Source organism: Anguilla rostrata, chromosome 3 (assembly GCF_018555375.3).
Source record: "Anguilla rostrata isolate EN2019 chromosome 3, ASM1855537v3, whole genome shotgun sequence".
Lineage (NCBI taxonomy): Eukaryota > Metazoa > Chordata > Actinopteri > Anguilliformes > Anguillidae > Anguilla > Anguilla rostrata.
This window is the reverse complement of record NC_057935.1, coordinates 48715309-48735719: the sequence shown is the minus strand read 5'-3', so window position 1 is coordinate 48735719 and position 20411 is coordinate 48715309. Positions and strand designations below refer to the sequence as shown.

The window sequence follows — 20411 nt, the reverse complement described above, 5'->3', positions numbered from 1 at the left end:
ACAGGTTTAAAAAAGACAATGTGGGTTTGTCTTTATGCAAAAAATACGGTTTTAATCAGGAGAAAAGAAAATCACAGAGTGAAATTCATGCAACAATATTGAAACATGAGCACAGTAACGGATCATTGAAGCCAAAATTCAAATGAGATTGAACTGGTCAGTGATGAGATTTAGGCCCGTGTTGAAAACATTAGCACAAATCTAATTAAAGATGAGAAATTCAAATGTGTATCAAATGTGATTAATCACTTATTTAACTTCCAAAGCTGTGGGCTAATCGGTTATCAAAAATTCATTCCGTTGCGCACATCCCAAGCCAGGTTGTAGAGCGAGACCCTGGAAGTTCACACGTGGCTATGGGGCCTACTGTGTACGATTTATGAAGAAATTGAACTGTGGAAACTAAGTAGCCTTAATGGGAAATGAGACGGGTTGGTTGCACAGGAAAAAGCCACAGGGTTTATTTTAATGAGTTCTTAAGACATCAGAAGCATTCCTCGCAGCCACTTCAAGAAGTTACAGTCTTCAATAAAGAACACTGCATCTGTAGCCACTGAAAAACAATACAGAGGCTTCTGCAATCTTAAAGCAAAGCATAATTAAGCAATTCACTGGTACTCAATAACAGGCCTTTTAAAATGAACTCAATTCTAGAGAAAGTTCCTGCACACACTAACTGCAGAATTACAATACAACCAGTTAAAGTGGAATTAGGTTTATTTTAGTCCATAACATGCTTTTTTAAAATAAACGCACTTCTACAGAAGAGTCCTGCACATACCAACTGCAGAATTAGTGTAACACCAGATAAAGCGGAATTGCATTCTATTAAATCTATGTGGAACACCCAGGAGATGTGCATCGTTGAAAACACAGGCAACACCCTCATCGTCCAGTACACGCCGCTGTGACATCAAAGCCTCCCCAATGCTGCACCGAGTCACACTGCCTTTTGACTCACACAGTCCTCCTTTTTCGGCCACAGAACGAAATGAGCCAATTCAGGTCCAGTAAACGGCAGGGCGATAAGGTGGAGGAGGAGGAGGACTGTGGCTGCAAGTAAAACTGGCAGGCTGCCGGCCATGATGAGGGCACATAGTTCATTTTACTGGAGGAGCTTTTCCACTGGGCTTTGATGGCCAGTATGCTGCTCAGTAAGACACCACAACTAACAAGTCTCAGTCTGCATTCTTTTCTAACCAGGGCCATCTTTTGCTAGGTGCCTTCTTGCACCTTATAGACCCTTCAGAGGTTAAGCACAGCCATGTTGATATGCACATCTACAGTGTAGGTCTATATCCAAGATACCAATTATTGATATGTGAATCTACAGTGTATATCCAAGAAGACAATTATGAATGGTCATAATCAATAGGATCTAAAACTAATACAATCGGATAACATGCACATTAATAGCATCTAGGTGGTGAACCGCAATGCTCCAAGTATACCCCACACCCTTTGACACACCCCCGGAAGATTACATTCCAAGATTAACACCACTAATTCACATACTTGTTATTTTCAGCCGCAATTACAGTAGGCCAAAATAGCAAGACACAATTTGTCTAATTACTCTAGGGTGGAGAAATGCTGGGTCTGTTCCTGTAGGGGACATTTTCTTACTTGCTAGGGCAGAAATTATAACGAGCTAAGACACATCACTTTTGTCATATAAATGAACCCACTGAAATGTGATATTTCCAACAAACAAGCTTAGACAGTGCCGAACTAAACAAAAACAAAACTAAAAAAACACGCTCTACTGAGTTCGTCAGTCTCATCTGAAAATAGACACAATTCAGGAGAATAGGTAAAATGGTTGCTGGGGAAAATGGGACTAAAAAACAGTATTTTAAACTAGTGTGCTTGGAACCTTTCATACATTGTGTGCATGTTCTTTTGTGCCAGTATTTGATACAGGTAACTCTTACATCACCAGAGAAGGTCTATGCCTCAAAGAGCCTTGCTCTCAAAAGAATGTTCTTTAAACCTGGTTTCTGTCAAACGCACTCTTTCAGTTCATATTAGCAACAGATGTCTAAGGCAATCATAGCACCCTGCCAATCACTGCAGTGCTATCAGATCTGCCTATGAGTGCAACACTAGGAAATAGTTCTACATGAATGCATATATCAACCAAAATAAGATAAATAAAGGTATGAAACAGTACTTATGACATTAATTTAAGTGCACCCACCCAAAGTTAAAGAATGTTTTATCTCATTACGGTTTTTTAATTAAAGAAAAAATCTTTTTGGGAATCAGGAACTCCACATCAACAGATCTCTGCCTCTCCCATCTCTTTTGTGAGCTTTGTATGTACCCTTTCTGTGCAGCATTAAACATAGAGATGAATAAATTACAATAGTTTTTGTTTAAAGCCTACAGGGCACAGCCTTCAAGATTAAATTTTTCCCCCCACCCACAGGATTTCCCATATTGGGTGTCAGGCATCGCAGTGAAGAAAGAGGATAATTATTTGTCTCAAAGCGCTCTCAAATGTCAGCCAGAGTGAGGAGCACAACCACAGACGAACAATGAGGAATGTCAGGGAGTTATGGAGACCTTGATTCCGTTCAGCAAGATGCAGCATGCTATAGGGTTCCAGAACAGTATCAAATTCCAAAGTTTATACCCAGACAGAGGGAAATATATTCCACTTTGGAACACAAAAGAAAGGGCTGAGTTGGCCAAAGAGTGGAGTCTGGTACCAGTGGAGTGGAGTCACAGATGTCGTATTAGGTAGCAAATAACACGCACACCCAAGCCCACGTAGCCCCTGGTCCCAGACATGGATCCTCTGCACTTCACGTTCAAAGACACGTTCGATCACACTGTACACACTCTGAATGCAGCCGAGATGAACCATGGTATTTAAACCACAAACCTTTCTTGGTTTAGTTCTTACAAGTAAGCAAAGGTGCTTCCACACCTAGCTAGTCTTACCATTTGATTCAAATACAAGTACAGTTCAATTAGTTTGGCGTTATATGTGAAACCTCTGGCAGTGACATAATCACAGGTGTAAAATAAATCTAACAGATACCATAAGAGAAGGTGGTCTGGGGCCATCAGTAAATTAAGTCAGAACATTGGGGGGCAACAAAAAAAATTGGAGTATGAAATTAATTCATTCAATTTCAATTGGAGAATAACTTCTCAAAAAGGGAACCAAACCATGGAAGTGACATGTACAGTCACCTATTTACCTTTAAGTCTTTTCCTGTCCAGATGTTGTTCTTGAGAGGACTATTCGAAGGAGTATTCTCAACGTTTCAGACTGTTACTTTCACTGCAGTTAATATTTGAAAGCACCAATAATGCACAGGAAAAGTAAGATTGCAGTATGTAGGGTCTTGTATTCCTTGCACTGTACTTGTAGACTGCAGCTGAACAACAAGTAGGCTAAACAGAGCATGATAGAAACCTGCAATGTAAAACCAATCAAAATCTGATCTGTACACAGCAGCAAGTGGAATAACCCCACATTTATTTTAAAAAAACTAATTTAAAATGAAAATTCAGCTTTTCCTTGCCTACAGCTAAGCAAGTCAATCTAGGGAAACCACAAGTTTGGTTCAAAGTATATGCTTTGATGTATTACCAGGGAACTTGGTGTGAAAACATCCTTAAATGTTACTGAATAACATGAGGTCATACCAAACCCTACTGGTTACAGTGGAGCCTGTTTGCAGTGTCAAACCCACAGTGCTTTAAGAGGTTTATTTTATATGAAATGCAATGAAAAAAACCAAAAGTACAATACTGCAGCACAACAGTTTTTTTCCCCAGAGCAATTAGGGGAAGGGATTTACACAATAAAAACCCTGGTATTTGTGGCTGGGAATTATATATTGCCTTTAATTATAGAATATCCGGTTGCTTCCAATACAAAAAAAAAAGAACTTGTTGAAGGAAGAAAATAGTCTATACTAAAACCTTGAGCAAACAAGAATACTTTTCAGAGCTAGGACTAAATCTCTCCTTTCTGAGAAAAGGGAAATTACTTTCAGAAATTTTCACTCATTTATATTCCGAAGGAGAATGGTTGTTTTCCTTTTATAGACTTTCCATAAGTAGTGCAAAGTACAAAAAAGTATAAAGTGGACTGTGCCTGTGTCTTTTGTAAAACTGCTGCAGTCCGCAGTAACTCCTCAAAGAAACAGTCTTTAGAACCTCCACAGGAAACTGCGACTGCATGAACACAGCTTAGGCCTTCGAAATTGGGCGTCTGCCAATTCAGCTTAATTGAAGACGATATCTTCCTCACTGACTCACTCGGGCCATCAGTCTACTTAAGACCTCTTTATTAAGCCTTTCCTTAAACGTTCCTCTGACTTTATCTTCCTGCATATTTCTGTGTTATTGCCCTCTCTCTTCCCTGCACTACCCCTCAGAATGACACAGATGTTCCGAGAATGATGTCAGACAGCCCCCAATGAGAAGTTTCATGTTTCTGTCCTCGTTCTTACTGGTTAAATAGGAGAGTGCTTCCAGCTAATACCAACAAACTACAAGTCAAACCAGATTCTTGCTAACTGAATGCAATGAAAATGCAGATGCATTGGTTCCACGTCTAGAGAACAGACCCACATTGAGCAGGTTGTCGAGTGCAGGCTGAAATCAATGCTGAGGCAAGTTTGCCTTAACTACCCCACTTCTTCAAAAGAAGCACCCTGTTTTAACTGTGTCCAAACGCAATAACAAGGCTTTTTAGCAGGGCATTACTTTGAGCTGAGTGGGCTTTAGCACATTCATGATCTATCTCCATCATCAGTATGCTTCGAACCCTCCCACAGGAGGGATAGAAATATTTCACCAATTAGATTTTTTCCCATCATCCCCAGAACAGTATCAGTCTTTGACTGCTTGATGAGGTTGTGTCAGCTGAATGGATTAACGCAGTTAAATTCTTAAATTCAGAGCCACACAAACAGAGAGGGGGCTGGAAACTGCTTACCTCGGCTCCTCCACCGCCACTGCATTATAGTGACAGACGGACGTCCATTTCTAAGGTAAAAAGCTGAACCAGAACAGGAACGTTATAGCTGCCTTTAATAACAAAATGCTTTATAAAAAAAAAAAAAAAAAAAAAAATATATATATATATATATATATATATATAATAAATAATTTTCATTGCGTTCAAATGTTCCCATTTGTACTTGTTCTAGTTAAGGTTTTCTTTTTAATTAACATAAAAAACTCATTAATCCATGACAACCACAAGTACGGCGAACATAAAGGAGACTTACTGCAAGATTAACTAAAAACAATTTCTGCTAAATGACAACTAATCATGAAACCCTCCGATTGCTGGGAAACACTTGTGCGTCTCCTTGCCAGCCACAGCTGGCACCAGCATGGTCGAGATTTAATGCCCAGGCAACCCAGTAGTCTCACACTTGGTATCTTCAAGCAATCAGAGATATCTACGGATAAATCTGTGGGCAAATGTACTTTGGTACAGCATTTCCATGCCGATGAAAAGCTAGGGTTTGTTTAGTTTAACCATGTATAAGAAAGCGTCCTCATGAATTCAAGTACATATTGACTGACATTAACGCTGAAGAAACAAATGCCAAGCAGTACACAAAAACATCAGTGAACTAGGACAAAGCAAGAGGGAACTTGACTACTGGCAGTGAAAATCTAAAATATTCCAAAGTTACCACATATCACCATTCTCCTCCCATATACATGTCAGCAAATGGGAACACAATCCAGGCTAGGTTACAGAGGCAGGTGTAATAAGGGCTTGCTGTGACTACCTGAACCTGCTTTCTGAATGAGCCTCGTGTTGTCCTTTCACAGTCGTCCAAACAGTGCTGAGATTGTTCAGTTACCTTCAAATCAGCCTTGAAGCCCAGGTGGCTCTTTAAGAACTGAGAATAGACCTTTTTTGTGCTCAGTCTTAGCCAGTCAAACGGCAGAACTGAATGCTCCCATGGTGACAATCGAAAAACATATTACCTCATAACTGGACATGCTCGTCTTGTCATTAGCTGCCTACAATTCCCAATAACACCCCATCTTTCACAAAGTAATAATCCCCAAAGTGCTTATAACTTTATCTTGCCAACAGTCTCAGTGCTTTCATACAGCTCTCCAGGACCATGAAATCTTAGCAAAATTCAAATACAGTCCTTCGTGACAGAGTGATTAAACCTGTAGGGCCTGTACACGAGTCAAATTCTCCTGCAAATTAAATGTCTCCTACCAGAGTCATTTTAATTCATCTTTCCAAAAAAGTTGTTTCCAAGATAAGCAAAACATGTTTCAAAATGAAACATTAAATATCAATTATATTACATTTTTACTGGGCCTGGCTATAATCACTTTAGGTCATAAAATAAGCCAAATCTTCACTAAAGGTATATTTTATTTGTGCTACTTTTGGCAAATGAAGAAAAACATACCCCTCTGTTCCTCTCTACCAAGCCAAGGGAACAAAGCACAACAGGACAGCTGTCATGGTAACTCTTTACGATTTTACGGAACGTCCAGAGTCCCATGCGGATGGGCCACCAGCCGCCAGTGCAGCTGTTTAAAGGAGAACACCAAGCGTGTGCACAGCCACCTACAGTCACAAAGAGACCATCTGGACCGAGGTCAAGGCTAAGGCTAGCAGCCCTTAGCTACGCAGTCTGCGCTTACACCTACCCCCTTCAATAGCTGGTGCCATATGGGCCTGCTCTGGGAGGTCACTCGCTGCTAATCGACTGACAACAGATGAAGCACTGACTGCAGAAGCTTGGACGTTGTGGAGGAGAGTCCTGGAGTGCCCTGTATGCTAGTTAGCACTGTGGCTATTCTTTACCTGTGGCAATCACAGGAGCATGTGGTAATGAACTAAGACAACACAAACTCTATCAAGTGTCCTGCACCAATGCACATTACAGCTCACAATCCTATAAAAACTTTGAATGCAAATCTAGTAAAAATGTCAATATATTTAGTCAGCCATCTAAGTATGTATGCATGTTAAGTATGTTTTATACTCCCTTATTTTAAATCTAAACATATTTTTGGTTGGACCGCAACAGCGGGGCCAGCCCTACAAACGTGAATGTCTGTGACTGAGTGACTGAGTGATGAAGTTACACCATTGGTTGGCCGGATGAGGTGTGTTAGGTCCAGCCATATACTAGGTTTTGACCTGGTCTTGTTCACTGTTTAATCAGATCATCTAGCTAATTAAAAAAATGAAACCCAACACATATATATATATACACACATTTTACTCTATAAATGTCAACATTTTGAATAGCAAATTCCACTCAAATACCACTGTTGTTTTATGCAAGATAATTAAATGCAGTGTCCCTGAGGAGGAAAGAACAGGCTCATTGACTGGTTCAGGTTAGTGATTCCACACAAATGGCTTTTGTACAAAAACTTTGAGCCTAGAGCACTGCACTGCACTGCACTGCCAGCCAGCCATATTAGCGTTGGTATTATTATAAAAAACCTCTGGAAACCAGCAAATGACTTCAGTCCATTTTGCACATAAAAATAAAGGCTCACCTCTAATAGAGAGCCTTACAAACCCAGGAAAGCATTTTTCAAAACAGTGCATACCTTGTTAAGCCATTAAGCAATACTGGCTAGACAGGCATTAAAGATTAACAGAACACCTGGATGTTCATTAACACCTATTAACAACTATAAACCTTATCTGGTCCACACTGGTCATTTATTTATACTATGGAAAACAAGTGCCATAAACTGGCACACACATTGGAAAAACTGGAACTTTCAAAAAGCAACTCTACATTTTTTCCCAATAGAATGTGCAATAAATTCTGACAATTTCTCAATAAAAATCTCAAAAATATGTCTTCCTACATGATATTCAAACCATCTATGTGCAAACTATATTTAGTGTTATGAGCCATTCAAAAGAATGGAGTAATGGCAGAGGATTTGGAAAAATAGCTCCTCTCTGTAAAAGTACCATCTTGCATTCTGTTTTTAGTGCCCGAATCCAACAAAAAGGAAATTGTCTTCTAGACCAGAGAGGAAGTAAAATGAAATGTAGAGAATTCAAGGCAAGATATCATTATTGACAAATTTAGACCAATCATTCTGTTGTCCCATTCATGCAATGGTAATCTTGAAGTTTAATTCGGTTTCCATAACAACAGACTGCTGTCCACATAATATTCCCTCTTTAAAGAACGACTTTCTTGGGCAAAAGAAATACACCCAGCAGGAGCCCATATCATTAGAAAAGCAAATATAAACATTTTAAAAAAGAAAATACATTTAATTTAAGCTCTCTAAGACTCCCTTGGGTATCTACAAAGTAAGGAAACACAGAAACACAATTTATCTCAAAATTATATTTATATTTTGTTTACAAAGGTTTATATCCCATTAAAATTAGAGTATTATCTATGAAAGTATCTCAGATTAATTCAGAGTCCAACAACTATGTACTCTATAATTGGCATGTAAATGATTATTTACAGCTACTTGCTTGATATCACCAGTGTACTTAATCTTACATGGTTGTCACATACCCTTTGTACTAAAAGACGTACAAATAAACGTGCTGTTGGTGATTACTGTATTCATTTTGATGACTGCAATAGCAGTATGGCAAGATATTGGGACACACTTGGGCACCTTCTTTACATCGTTCTTCACAGCACTAAATCAGGCATGTAATAAAATACGTTGCCTTTCGTGAGTCAATTGCGTTCATGAGAATTTCATTTTCATGTCTGGACTACAAGGCGCTTGTCTTAGCTCTGGTAACAATACATTTTACCGAAACACTGAAGGAACTGTACATGACACGCAATTTTAAAAGCACAATTTCAGACAGGCCTTCGAGAGGGCGGAGCGTGACTCACCGAGACGTCGAAGACCTCCTCGGCGTCGTCCAGCATGCGGACCTTGAGGGGGACGTGCCGGCCCGCGGGCATGGCGGGAGGCCTGTGCCCGGGCTCCAGGGTGCTGATCCCCAGGCTCTCCTGAGCGCCCAGCCTTTGGCCCGCTCTCGGTCTCGGCTCCGCATCCACCATGGTCCCTCCCGCAGCCTAGCTCCTGCCAGGATGGAGATGGGACACCATACGATGACATTCACAAACACGAATGAGCATGAGAGCTTCAAATCAACACCCGCCACACCACCAAATGTGGATGTAAGCCATTTTTGGCTGGTAATTTAGTTAGCCTTACACCAACCACCTTGGTGGGTATTGGAGAACATAGAGCTGGTCCATTTTGGTTAGTGTGGGAGCATGTAAACATTTATTAGCCTATAGAGCTGATCATCTCTATGAGGAACATCAATCTGGTAACAGTAATGAAAAAGTTATTTCTGTTTTATAAGGAACTTCAAAATTACAGGGCAGAAAGCGCTCAGCTCAGAGATGCAACTTGTTCAGTCTTTGCTTATTTCTTACTTTGACTGATATTTGAAGAAAAGATTTGTGTAAAAAAAAGAAGAAAAAAAGTGATCTAACAGGTAGCGCACAGTCAATGGCCTATTATCACACAGACTGACTGTTGCTATGGGAATTTAAGAATCTAAACCAAAAAGGGCCAGGCTACGTCTCAGAGACAATTAGGACACGTTGAAAGCAAGGCGAGGGCATCTATTCCGGGATCTGTGGACACAATTACCTGCCACAAAAGAGGATCTGGTTATGAAAGGAAAGAGTTCATCCTTCACAATAAAAGCCAGGAAACATGAGGAGCAAAAAGCCAAGAAAGTGCTTCCCAGCAGACAATACTATGGTGGTACCAATCATCTGACAACGGCCTAGTGTCACTACGGAGTCCCCGAAGATCAGTCTCCATGGTGACCGCAACAATGGGATGTGAAAGCTTCACATCACCCCCCAGGGATCTATCACAGCTGTACAAGTTGCCAATTACATTTACATACTGGACTGTCAGGACGCTTTGGAAATTAATTAAAAACACAGCTGAGGGAAAGACAAGCATATTTCACCTGCAATGTATTTTGTCAATCTAAATTATTCAGGCCTAGCCTATTTCTTCCGACTTCAACTCCACGGGTTGACATTTTGCTTTCTATTGTGTTTATCACTTCCATCCCTTCCTATCATACCCTGGGAGGAAGAGCACTCTGTCACCACAAGAAATGAATGCATTATAAATTCAGAAATGATGAATTATGAAAGTATCTCACTGTTTTATCCAGGCTCCGGCGACATATGGAGTCAATGCTTCTGTGCTGCAGCTATCCCTATGCTCTGTGATTTTGAGCCAATACAGCGCTAACGCTCTGCTTGGCTAGAGCTCACCACAGATCATTGCTCTCATGTTGCACCGTTATTAGTCTCAATTCACTCGACCAGTCTGAACAAAAGAGCCACTGTACTGCAGAATCAGCCCACCAGAAACTGCCGTCCATTAGGTGTGACAGACAGATGAAAGGAAATCCAAAGGCAGTGAGGAAAATGGGACCACACTATCAGAAATCAAATGGCTGAAGTTCCCTCTCATTTCACACCAATTCTATTCCAAACTGCAACACCTGATTTGGCAGTGTTTGTGCTTACCACTGCAACCTCCTCCGGCGGTTCAGTACACACTCGCCTCAGAAACATGTGATGTCATATCGCTGCTTCTTTTCACTCAGCACTCCACCAGTTCACCAGCTCAGGCAGAGGAGCCAGATTGAGGGTGTCCGATTGGCCAGGGCAGGTCACCGACGCACAATGAGACAAATGCCCCAGCGGCTTCCCACCTCAGGCGATACTACATCCAACTACGCTCCGCCCCTGTAGGGCTGCCTGCCACAGCCTGCACTGACAAGGTCTGGATTCAATGCCACACTGCAGGGCCAATTGACACAATAGAGCTGAGCCTTAACAGGATGAGCTACTCAACAGCCTGAGATTTTTTATTTTTATTAAAATTTTAAAATGTATTTTCTATCCTTTCTATACTGCCCATCCTCATCTACTATTTCTCACAAAGCTCCTTCCCATCCCCAGAGACCTAATCTCTTTGGTCTTCGGTAATTAATTTTTTAATGAATCCTTTTAATACTTTTCTAAAACACATGGTAATTTACAACTGTGGCTCTGACTGCTCTGGACACTTAAACTGTTCGAGATGGCCAATGACCTACTCATTACCCAACTGTGAATCCATTGGAAAAGCTCTTTTTTAAATTGAATAACATTTTTGCGCAGATTGTCTGACATTTTGACTTCTCATGCTCTGAAAATTTGTGAAAAAGGCAAGTGTGCTAAATATTCTTAACAATACCAATGATAAAAACAACCTTTAAGTGCACATTGTTGTATTTATAGTGGAGCGCAAATCACAATTCACTAAATCATTAGAATTAACCATCACACTATACCTGTGCAATAAAGTTTAATAACAAACATGTTACATCCTTAAAAAACTGTCAAGTTAAAAAGCTCCTGCAATATTTCAGAGACAGAGCCGTTCACATTAAGCACCTCTTTTTGTCAATACAAACATATTAAGACAATATGCAGCCAGCAACACAACATTTAAATACGAACAGGGTGGAACAGCAGCCACTGATCAATAAAACCCAACCAGCACCCCTTCGCAAGTAACCCAAGAGAAATCTGTCAGTGTGCCCAAATAATCACTTTTCTGGAGTGAAATGAACAAATTGTTCGGAAATCGGGGGGGCATAAAACGGTAATGCTATGAAAGCTAAGCTCCCGAATCACCTGCTTTCAGTTTAGATGCTGCAATTTCCTACTTCATCAAGACCTGGCCTCTGGGTCCAATTTAAACTTCCTGGTACAACTAAGCTATCAAAGACAAAATACAAAGACTAAGAAGTATGGCTCTACTGTGCTATTCCCAGGCAGCATGTGCTTGTTGGCCTTTAAAAAAACTGCAACAGAAGCTTTCACTGTGGGTTGGCAGAGAGCAGCGGCACTGTTCCGTTGGCTTGCGCATGGGCTAGCAGAGTTCTACATTGTTTACTACACATTCCATAGCTGTGATGTCATTCAAAGTATGACCAAAGACTTCAACAGTTACAGAGAGGCATTCAAGTGTGTGTCCAGATTTACATAAGAAACAAAGGCCAGTTGGATCAAAGTCACCATGAATCTCAGATACAGGGAACAGAGATAGAAGGCCATTGGTGGAGATATCAATGAGAAGATCAACTTTTATTCAAAAACAGAAGGGTTGGCACAAGTTTAAGTCCATAGACAGGACAAAATCTTTTAGACAGTTTAGGCCCATGGATTCCATCAATTCAAGCCTTATTTATTGATGCATATAAATGAATACATTCAAAATGCTGAAATAGTGGTGCTGGTCTTCCAAATCTGGCTTTATTTGGTTTCAACAATACAATATCGTACTGACTTTAACGTTTTGGCAGTGTTTCACCAAAAAGGCATGTGAATCCCATTAACATTCCATTTCTACACCTTAATATATGACCTACAGTACATTTTCTAGTCAAAGATTTTAGATGACCTTGAACTCTCCTTGAACTTGAAGTTTTATTAAAGTTATAGCAAAAACTATATGTGCTAGAGCAGGGGTCTCAAACTCCAGTCCTGCAGGGCTGTAGTCACTGCTGGTTTTTGTGATTTCCTTTCAACCGGCAGCCGATTTAGGCCTTGGAAACTAGGTGGACTGATCCTTTAGCCAATCGGTGACTTAAATTAAGTACCTAAGTGCAGGAACACATCAAAAACCAGCAGACACAGCGGCCCTCCAGGATTTGAGTTTGAGAGCCCTGTGCTAGAGGATTTCGCACTATTCTACAGGAAGCACTGTGTGAGGGTTATGCCACCACACAGCCAATCAGGAAGCAGCCTGATCGAAAGCCCTCTGGGCACAAATAAGATGAAGCCATTGCAAAGCAAGACCAAGACAAGACAGTGACAAATGAAAGGGACTGGTAGGGCCCTGTAGCATGGATGACCTGCTGTGAACCGAGGGGGATGGGCACCCTGACCAAATCTGCTCACCTCAGTTCCCTTCCTTGGACTGGGCATTTTCATATCATCACTGCACAAATCTGTAGTCCTTCACTAAAACAGCTTTACCTCCAACTGAATCCTAATAGAATTGCTTACCTTGTTCCATCACATACTCTGAAAATTGTTCTTCTACGATCCTGCTACCAGTTTGTTCATATTATTCATTTGATTCTTGTAACTGATGATGATACAGTCTGTATCACTTTATCATTAGATCCATCTTCTCTACAGCAGGAACCTAGTACCGTGCAGTCATTTATACAGCCTATATTACTACAAAAATTTAGCTATTTTCTTTACTACCATTTTCCCATTGTCAGTGTGTTATGTTTGCATGCTTCTGTCTCTTCTATATAATTCCAACCTTTGCATCTCCCCTTTTGCAAAGCTAGATTTTCCAGCAACTATAATTTTATTTTATGGATCATTTAATGACAAGAAAAATTACTATTCTTTTCTCTGCACTTTCCACAGCACCCTCGGACAATGTGAAAGGCATCATATCAAACAGAATGTAATTAATGGATTAAATATCACACAGACACACAAACACACACACACATATATCAGATGTCCACCTTACATACTAAACAGAAGGTTTACAAAATCAATAGATCTTATCATTCACAGGTTACACCTCTGCCTCAACCTCAGGCCAGCCAGCCCATGACCTTTAACTGCGTAAACCATCAGTTAGGCTACCTTGAGGTAAGTATTCAACATCGTCACGAGGGTCCCGGCACTAATGCCTGGCCATAAACAGCTCTCTCGTGAACAGGCCTCTGGCAAGAGATTTTAATCTCAAATGAGACAATCTGTATAAATAAAGGATGAATAAAAAACTGAATGGTGAACTTGGATCAAGCAAATTCATTTAATCATCCACATATGTGCATGATCATAGGAAGGTTTTTTTAATGTTTTTATTTATTTAGCAGACGCGCCCTTACCCAGAGCTACTTGCATTCTGCAAACAAGCCCCCAATTTGTACAGCTGTCCATTTACCCAAGCCTGGGCCTTAGCTCCATGCAGCTGACTGTGAGACCAGCGGCACAACTGTGTGAGAAAGGTATCGACTAGCGCTCCCTCATTTCCTCAGACCAGCTCAGACCAGGTTAGCCACTTCTCCAAACCCTCTAAACGAGAACAATACAATAAGTACTCCCTAAAGTCATGCACCATTAGAACTATTTCCAAGTTAAAAAATCAGATCTAGCCAAACAAGGTTCTGTTTATTTAGTAAACACTAGATTCTCTCAGGTTGAACTACAGCAGAACAAACAACAATCTAGGCCTAATTCTTGTAAGAGGTATCCAGGTGACATGCACATGTACTGTCCACACCTAGGCCTATATACATTCAGCAAGCAGCCAGTGTTTGCGACAGTTTTACACATCATTTTCAGACAAAAGGGAAGTGAAATTCTGCCGCTTTATAAACGCAAGCTTTTGTCAAAATAGAAACATAACACCTTCACGTCTTCTGTATGACAATGAGTAAGAATGTCATACAAAACTCTGTAAAGATATAGTCCATTCTGGATAAGATCCAACACCTAATGCCTATGTCCTTTTAAAAACTGCTTAAAACCAACATGCAGAAACAGGATCAGAACAGCCTGCAGACATTACACTTCTACACTGGTTAAGCAACTTGCAAATAGTATTCCTTAAATCAATCATAACCACTTAAATCTATGGTCCATGACAAGTTACCCATGGCCAAAGCAAGAGGAAGGTCATGAAGTAATGGGCAATAAGGAAACTAGTATGCTCTACAGCTGAGCTGGACAACTGTATCCCATTACAGAGATTTCTGTTTTTCATTCCACCCCCCTCCACTTCAACTGTGAATGGAAGCCATTTTTAGCTAAAATCACCATTTCCTCCTTTTGTAGGTAAAAATCAGTCAAGTACACAGCCTATGAGAGCTGAATAAGGCCAAGCATGGTTGACCTCCTGTATTTTACAAACAATCATGCCACGGTTTACTTTGGTAATTTGTTAAATGCTCATAAACTGCACACCTTAACTGTCAGTGGGAGGACTGAGCTCATTTTGGCTGTAAACAGATCTAATCTGATTGTGCAGTGCTCTTTATGGGACTGTGAAGAACACTGACATTCAGAGAACACGGTCAGGACATTAGGGTCGACTGCACATGAGCCACACTGAGTTCAGCCATGTTCTTCTGATGCACCACTCCTTTATCAGGGCATCTAATAATGTTCACTGTGAACCAGAAATGCTTGACTTTATCCTAACCATGCTATTCTCTCTGTCTCTCACTCACTCACGCAGTCACACACAGACTCATACACACACACTCGCACACGCACACACATGCCTGCATACAGATAGAGAGTTGGTCTATCTGTATGCAGGCCCAGACTCAGATATTCAGACAGATGCACAGAATATGCAAGCAATACACATGCATGTATAGTGTATGGATGCCTATGCACATACATATAGGCTACCTCGGCCATATTATGCACTTTCTGAAAATACTTGCAAATTAAATTTCTCCACACAGAATGGCCATATGGTGCCCCAGAAATGGTTTGTTTACTACAGACAAAATGGAATCGCAAGGTTTAAAAGGTGTAAACAATAATTACCGACAAGAGTGTGTTAGTGAAACCAGGGTTAGTTCAAAGGTACTAATGACTAAAAAGGTCCATTATAGGTAAGCATTTACTTATGATGGGCCTTGTTTATTGTCTCCAGAGCAGACTATCATTGTGAAGGAATAACAGACAAAACCCATCCAAAATCCTGGATTAATGCCTCACTCTAAAAAGCTATACAGACCAAGTTACCTGGACAAAGCTAAGCCTGTTTGTTCATATTGACTCCTTGTAAAATTTTGTATCCCGGTAACAGCTGCTTGTTCCCTGACCCCTTTCTTTCACCATATCACACAGGCAATGACAGCACCCTGGTCCGCCTGGCTCCCTGACCAAACAGCACTTCAAGTGAGATCTGGGACAAAAAGAGACCAGCCTGCTAATCCTGCAGCCCCTCATTCTGGCAACACTTGCCCTCCACTGCCCCAAAAAACTGGCAAATTAGAGAACCAACTGCTGCCCTTTTCACTATCTCAGCCCAAGTGAACAGGCCGGAGGAATGTCAGCGACAGCTTGCCCTGCCTGCGCTGCAATTCAAACTCAGGACGCCCAGAAGAAGCGCTAGGCTAACACGGCATCCAGTCAGAACAGGCCAGGTCAGCTCCGCATCTAGACTGAATAAAGGAGTGAGGAGGAGCACAAGGGACACATTAACCTACCTTTGAACGTGCTTGCTTAGCAGAGCAGAAAGACCCAGGGCGTTTGAGCTGGAACACAGGTTCCTCACAGTCAATGTACAAAACACACAACTGGGTTTCATTAAGGCCAGCTGAATTTGAGCAGAAGGGGATATTTTGGCCGCCAGTGGTATAATGTCCCGCATTTGCCAATATGAAAAACAGGTGAATAAACGTAATAACGGAATTACGTTAATTTTGCCTGAATGTGCTTTGAGTGTGCTCTGATTGGTCGAACAGCATTAAAAGGTCTGCCCATTAGGAAGGAAGCAAGTGATGACAAATGCCCAAAAAATTAATATGTTCACATTCACTACCATCATTATAAGAACTCTTAACCATTACACATTACATTCAGGTAATAGTACACAGTTCTATCCAGGGCAATTTACAACTCAGAAAAGTGCACACAAAGTTTTAGGCAAAGAGCAAATCAAATCAGTCACAATAGACAGTAGTTGTCAACACATAGCCTAAACCGTTCCGTAGTTTTGAATCAGCACAGAACTCACTGTTACTGACCAAATTAGAACTAAAAGGCTGTTAAAAACAGTTGGTCTTCTGCAAAAAGAATATTGCAGCCACCATTGATCATTAAACTGCAAAAAAATGTCCTAAAAATGCCCTAGTAAGGGTAGGTACCAAGGATATCTGCACAACACAAATCCTCAGAGTATTTCTTGGACACACAACAGAACCAATTATGCTAACATTATTTCCACAAGAATGTGCAGACAGTGCAAGTCATACTTTCAGAGGGAGCAACGGCTACACCAAACTAACGACACCACCTCAATTGTAGCCAGGTGCTAATGATGAATTTCAAATAACTTATGACTTCATGGCGGTCCACTGTGACAGACGTATGATCGAGTTAAAATTGAGGGATATTACATTTTAATAGACATTACTGTGAAAAATTAAATTGCTTTTCTTGGAGAAATGTCATTGAGCTGATTACATTATAAAGCATTGCCTGCCTAATAGTATTCATCATTCAGCTCAAACAAATGGCCACAGGTCACTAGCACAATATAATGGTAGTTTGATAGAATGAGTTGCCAGTGCAACTCCCTATGAGACTCAAGAAAAAAAGTGTCCCACTTTCTCTGCTTTCAATTGGTGTGCCAGCTATACCTCTGCTTGCACTTCCAGTGCAAATCATAGGCTAACACTTATTTGGTCTGAATGCTAAATTAGGACCTAGAGTTCACACATTATGTTACAAACTAATAATAGACATTCAATTCTTGCAGTTTTAATTTAAGAACATCCTCTGCAGGTCATTTTTACAGTGAGTAAAATCGGGCCCGTATCCAGTGAATACTAATGGAGTCCATGCTTAAATATAAAGGAAAAGTTCACACACTGACACTTGGATCAGGCCGTAGCAGATCTCATAACATTGCTACCCCCACACAAAGACAAACATACCACCAGTTCCACTGGCAACGCCCCCTTCAGTTGCATAGTAGTTGTGGGAACACACATTTATTAATCCCTGGGACCTCACAAAAAATGGCCGAGATCTTTTTCTGCACGTTAGGCATTGCCACCCACACGACTTAACCCTCTCTGTGCCAGTTTGTGCAATGTGGATAGTCAGACTGAATTAGACTGCCACACGTTCAAAGACCAGGCTTTGACATAGCCTATGACTTCCTCGTAATTGAACGATCCTGCATCTTACAAATTGATACGCCAATGGCACCTCCCCCGCACTGCATGTAGCTACAAGTAGGCTAATGGGTATAATTGTTCAATAGTAGGCCTAAATATATGTAAATTTGTGAAATTTCTTAGTAAGTTATTTGGCCCGTCCCCATCCTTGTGTATACAAAAATAAAAGGAACACGATTGCCAGATTTGTAAAATGAACAATTTCGCCCAGACATATAATCTAGCATACAGCCTACCACAAGGAAAGTAATGTTCTGCTAACCATGGAAAAATATAGTTCTTGGTTGTTGAGACCAGGCAGATAAAACGGCGATTTAACCAGACCCAGAAGATTAATGATGAGAGTAATATTTAATCTGCATGAACACCAAGACAATAAAACATTTTCATACGAAATAAAACGATGGTATATGGGTTACTCTCATCCTTTTTGATGAAGATACAGAAATATCGAAAATGACAAATTATGAGGGGGTGACCGATGGCTATGGACGAGTAGGCCATGTCAACAACAAAAGACTGTTACTTACCAATATATTTATTTATTTTATTAATTCATTCATCCATTCATGCTACAGGCCACTGGAATTGAAAACACTGGAAACCGCACAGAATACAAATAAAAAAATGAACAAGCTTCACCTGAGCATATGCGTTCATAATAATGTATGCTTATCATAATAGTAGTCTATTGTCCTATTAACAAAAAATAAATTGGCACTTAGCCTACATGTCATTTCAGTAGCCTATAATTGCGCCGTCACACAAAATTAGCCTACGATAGAATAGTTCCTGGGGTGTATGAACAAATAGACGAAGTGCAATGACATACACTTCCCGAAAAATGCAAAACAATTTTTGTTACCTCAATCTGAAATACAAAACGGAACCTGATACAATCCAACGGCAGCCACTAACATCACAGAAGCTGGGCTTCACGGAATGTAGTTTAGCGGAGTCTAATCCTAATGTAATAAATCAATAGGCTAAACCAAAGGCAGGTAAATTACTATAGACATAGCCACAGCTGTGTCTGTGCACGCCAGCTTCACACTGAAAGGTAGCGGTGCAGATAAATTGCAACTAGTCAACATTAGCTTTCTCATCTCATTCACACGCAACACGCGCGGTCGCCAAACAAGGCTCTGTAGCCTACTTATATTCCTCATGCAGTCTTAAACTGTCTTGCTTGTATACGTTGTTAGTTGCCTTAAATAAATATTAAACTAGTCAGAGAAAGGAAAATTGGTGAAATCATCAGAACAGTGATGCACACTGTCCATCAAAACTAGCCCATATAATGATGGCTAGTTCAGAGAACAATTACGAATCCCAAAGTCCCTTGACTTTGCGCGTAAGATACGAGTTTAACATTAAGCGGACAAGAGGAGAACTGTCCTGTTGAATAATGTTCGAAATCATTTTCTATATGAGGATATTTTTAGTAGCCTGCCCCGTAGCCCTACATGTTCACTTGCCTCCAGACAGGTCCGTGTAACTGTAACGAACACCAAGTGCCTTGCGTGTCTTTGTGGTTTTACAGCTTCGTTTGATGAGAATAGCACCGGCAAATACGGCGGGTCTTTCAGCGCTGACAAAACGCTATAATAGTAGCTGAATGCCACATGCAAACAACACAAAGTAAAGAACTACATTTGAAGTAGACATAAATACACGACAAGGTCACAAAATGAAACAAACTGCAGGTAGCCGGAGATATAGTCTTAGCACTAATCTGCCCCCGGACAAGTTAGCTAGCGGCAAGGCTTCGAGAACAAGAAAATTGATATGAGTTTTCTCACCCTTTGCTAAATATTTGCAGGTCGCGCACGTGTAAAATTTCCAGGGCGTTATTGGATAGGAATCCCCCTTGCAATTCCAGTCGCAAATGACTTCATAGATTAGATTTTGACTGTTCCGATACAAGGCTTCTTCATCGTCGCCATGTCGGACCGACTGGTTAAACATACAGGATTACATTGAAAGAAGCGGTAGACTCGCATGGAGTTTGTTAGTCAAACGAACAATAAGGCAGCACAGTGCCTCCAGCCATTGCAACTGGCACTACATCTCCCGTCCAAACCTAATCAAATCAACTGAAGGAATCATATGGCTATATAGCACCATCTAGCTGCTGCCTCGGTCGAGAAAATGCGCGTGTCCTGGAAGCCTGTCGTGTTCCAAGGATAACTTCCTGCCAATAATTTAAGAGAAATAGAATTGAATCGGAAAAACGGCTACAAACTACGGCTTACGAACATTCGTGGATGACAATCTACCAAAAAATCCCTAGTATGTATGACGAATGCCGCTCCTGACAAAGGTTCGTACCGGTAAACACAGTAGCCTCAGTAGGCAAGTGTGCGGATTCGGACACGGCCCAAAAATCAGCTTGCGACTATGTTAAGCGCCTCACTATTTGTTGGCCTAGCAGTGGGGT

General features: G+C 40.8%; 1 protein-coding gene across 4 annotated transcripts in view; it reads right to left on the bottom strand.

Annotated features, from left to right (window-relative positions):
* farp1 (FERM, RhoGEF (ARHGEF) and pleckstrin domain protein 1 (chondrocyte-derived)) overlaps window positions 1-20323 on the bottom strand; it is an 84355-nt gene extending 64032 nt beyond the window's left edge. Inside the window, exons 1-2 of one of the 4 annotated variants that reach the window (XM_064327966.1) lie at window positions 20303-20323; window positions 8865-9057 (exon numbers count right to left, since the gene is read on the bottom strand). In XM_064327966.1, the coding sequence (XP_064184036.1) occupies window positions 8865-9035 (171 nt within the window). In that variant the 5' untranslated portion in view covers window positions 9036-9057; window positions 20303-20323. Of the gene's footprint in view, window positions 1-8864; window positions 9058-19449; window positions 19733-19773; window positions 20165-20302 lie in introns of those variants that run through there. The other 3 variants (XM_064327967.1, XM_064327964.1, XM_064327965.1) reach the window with 3 other exon arrangements.
* Window positions 20324-20411: the final 88 nt, after the last annotated feature.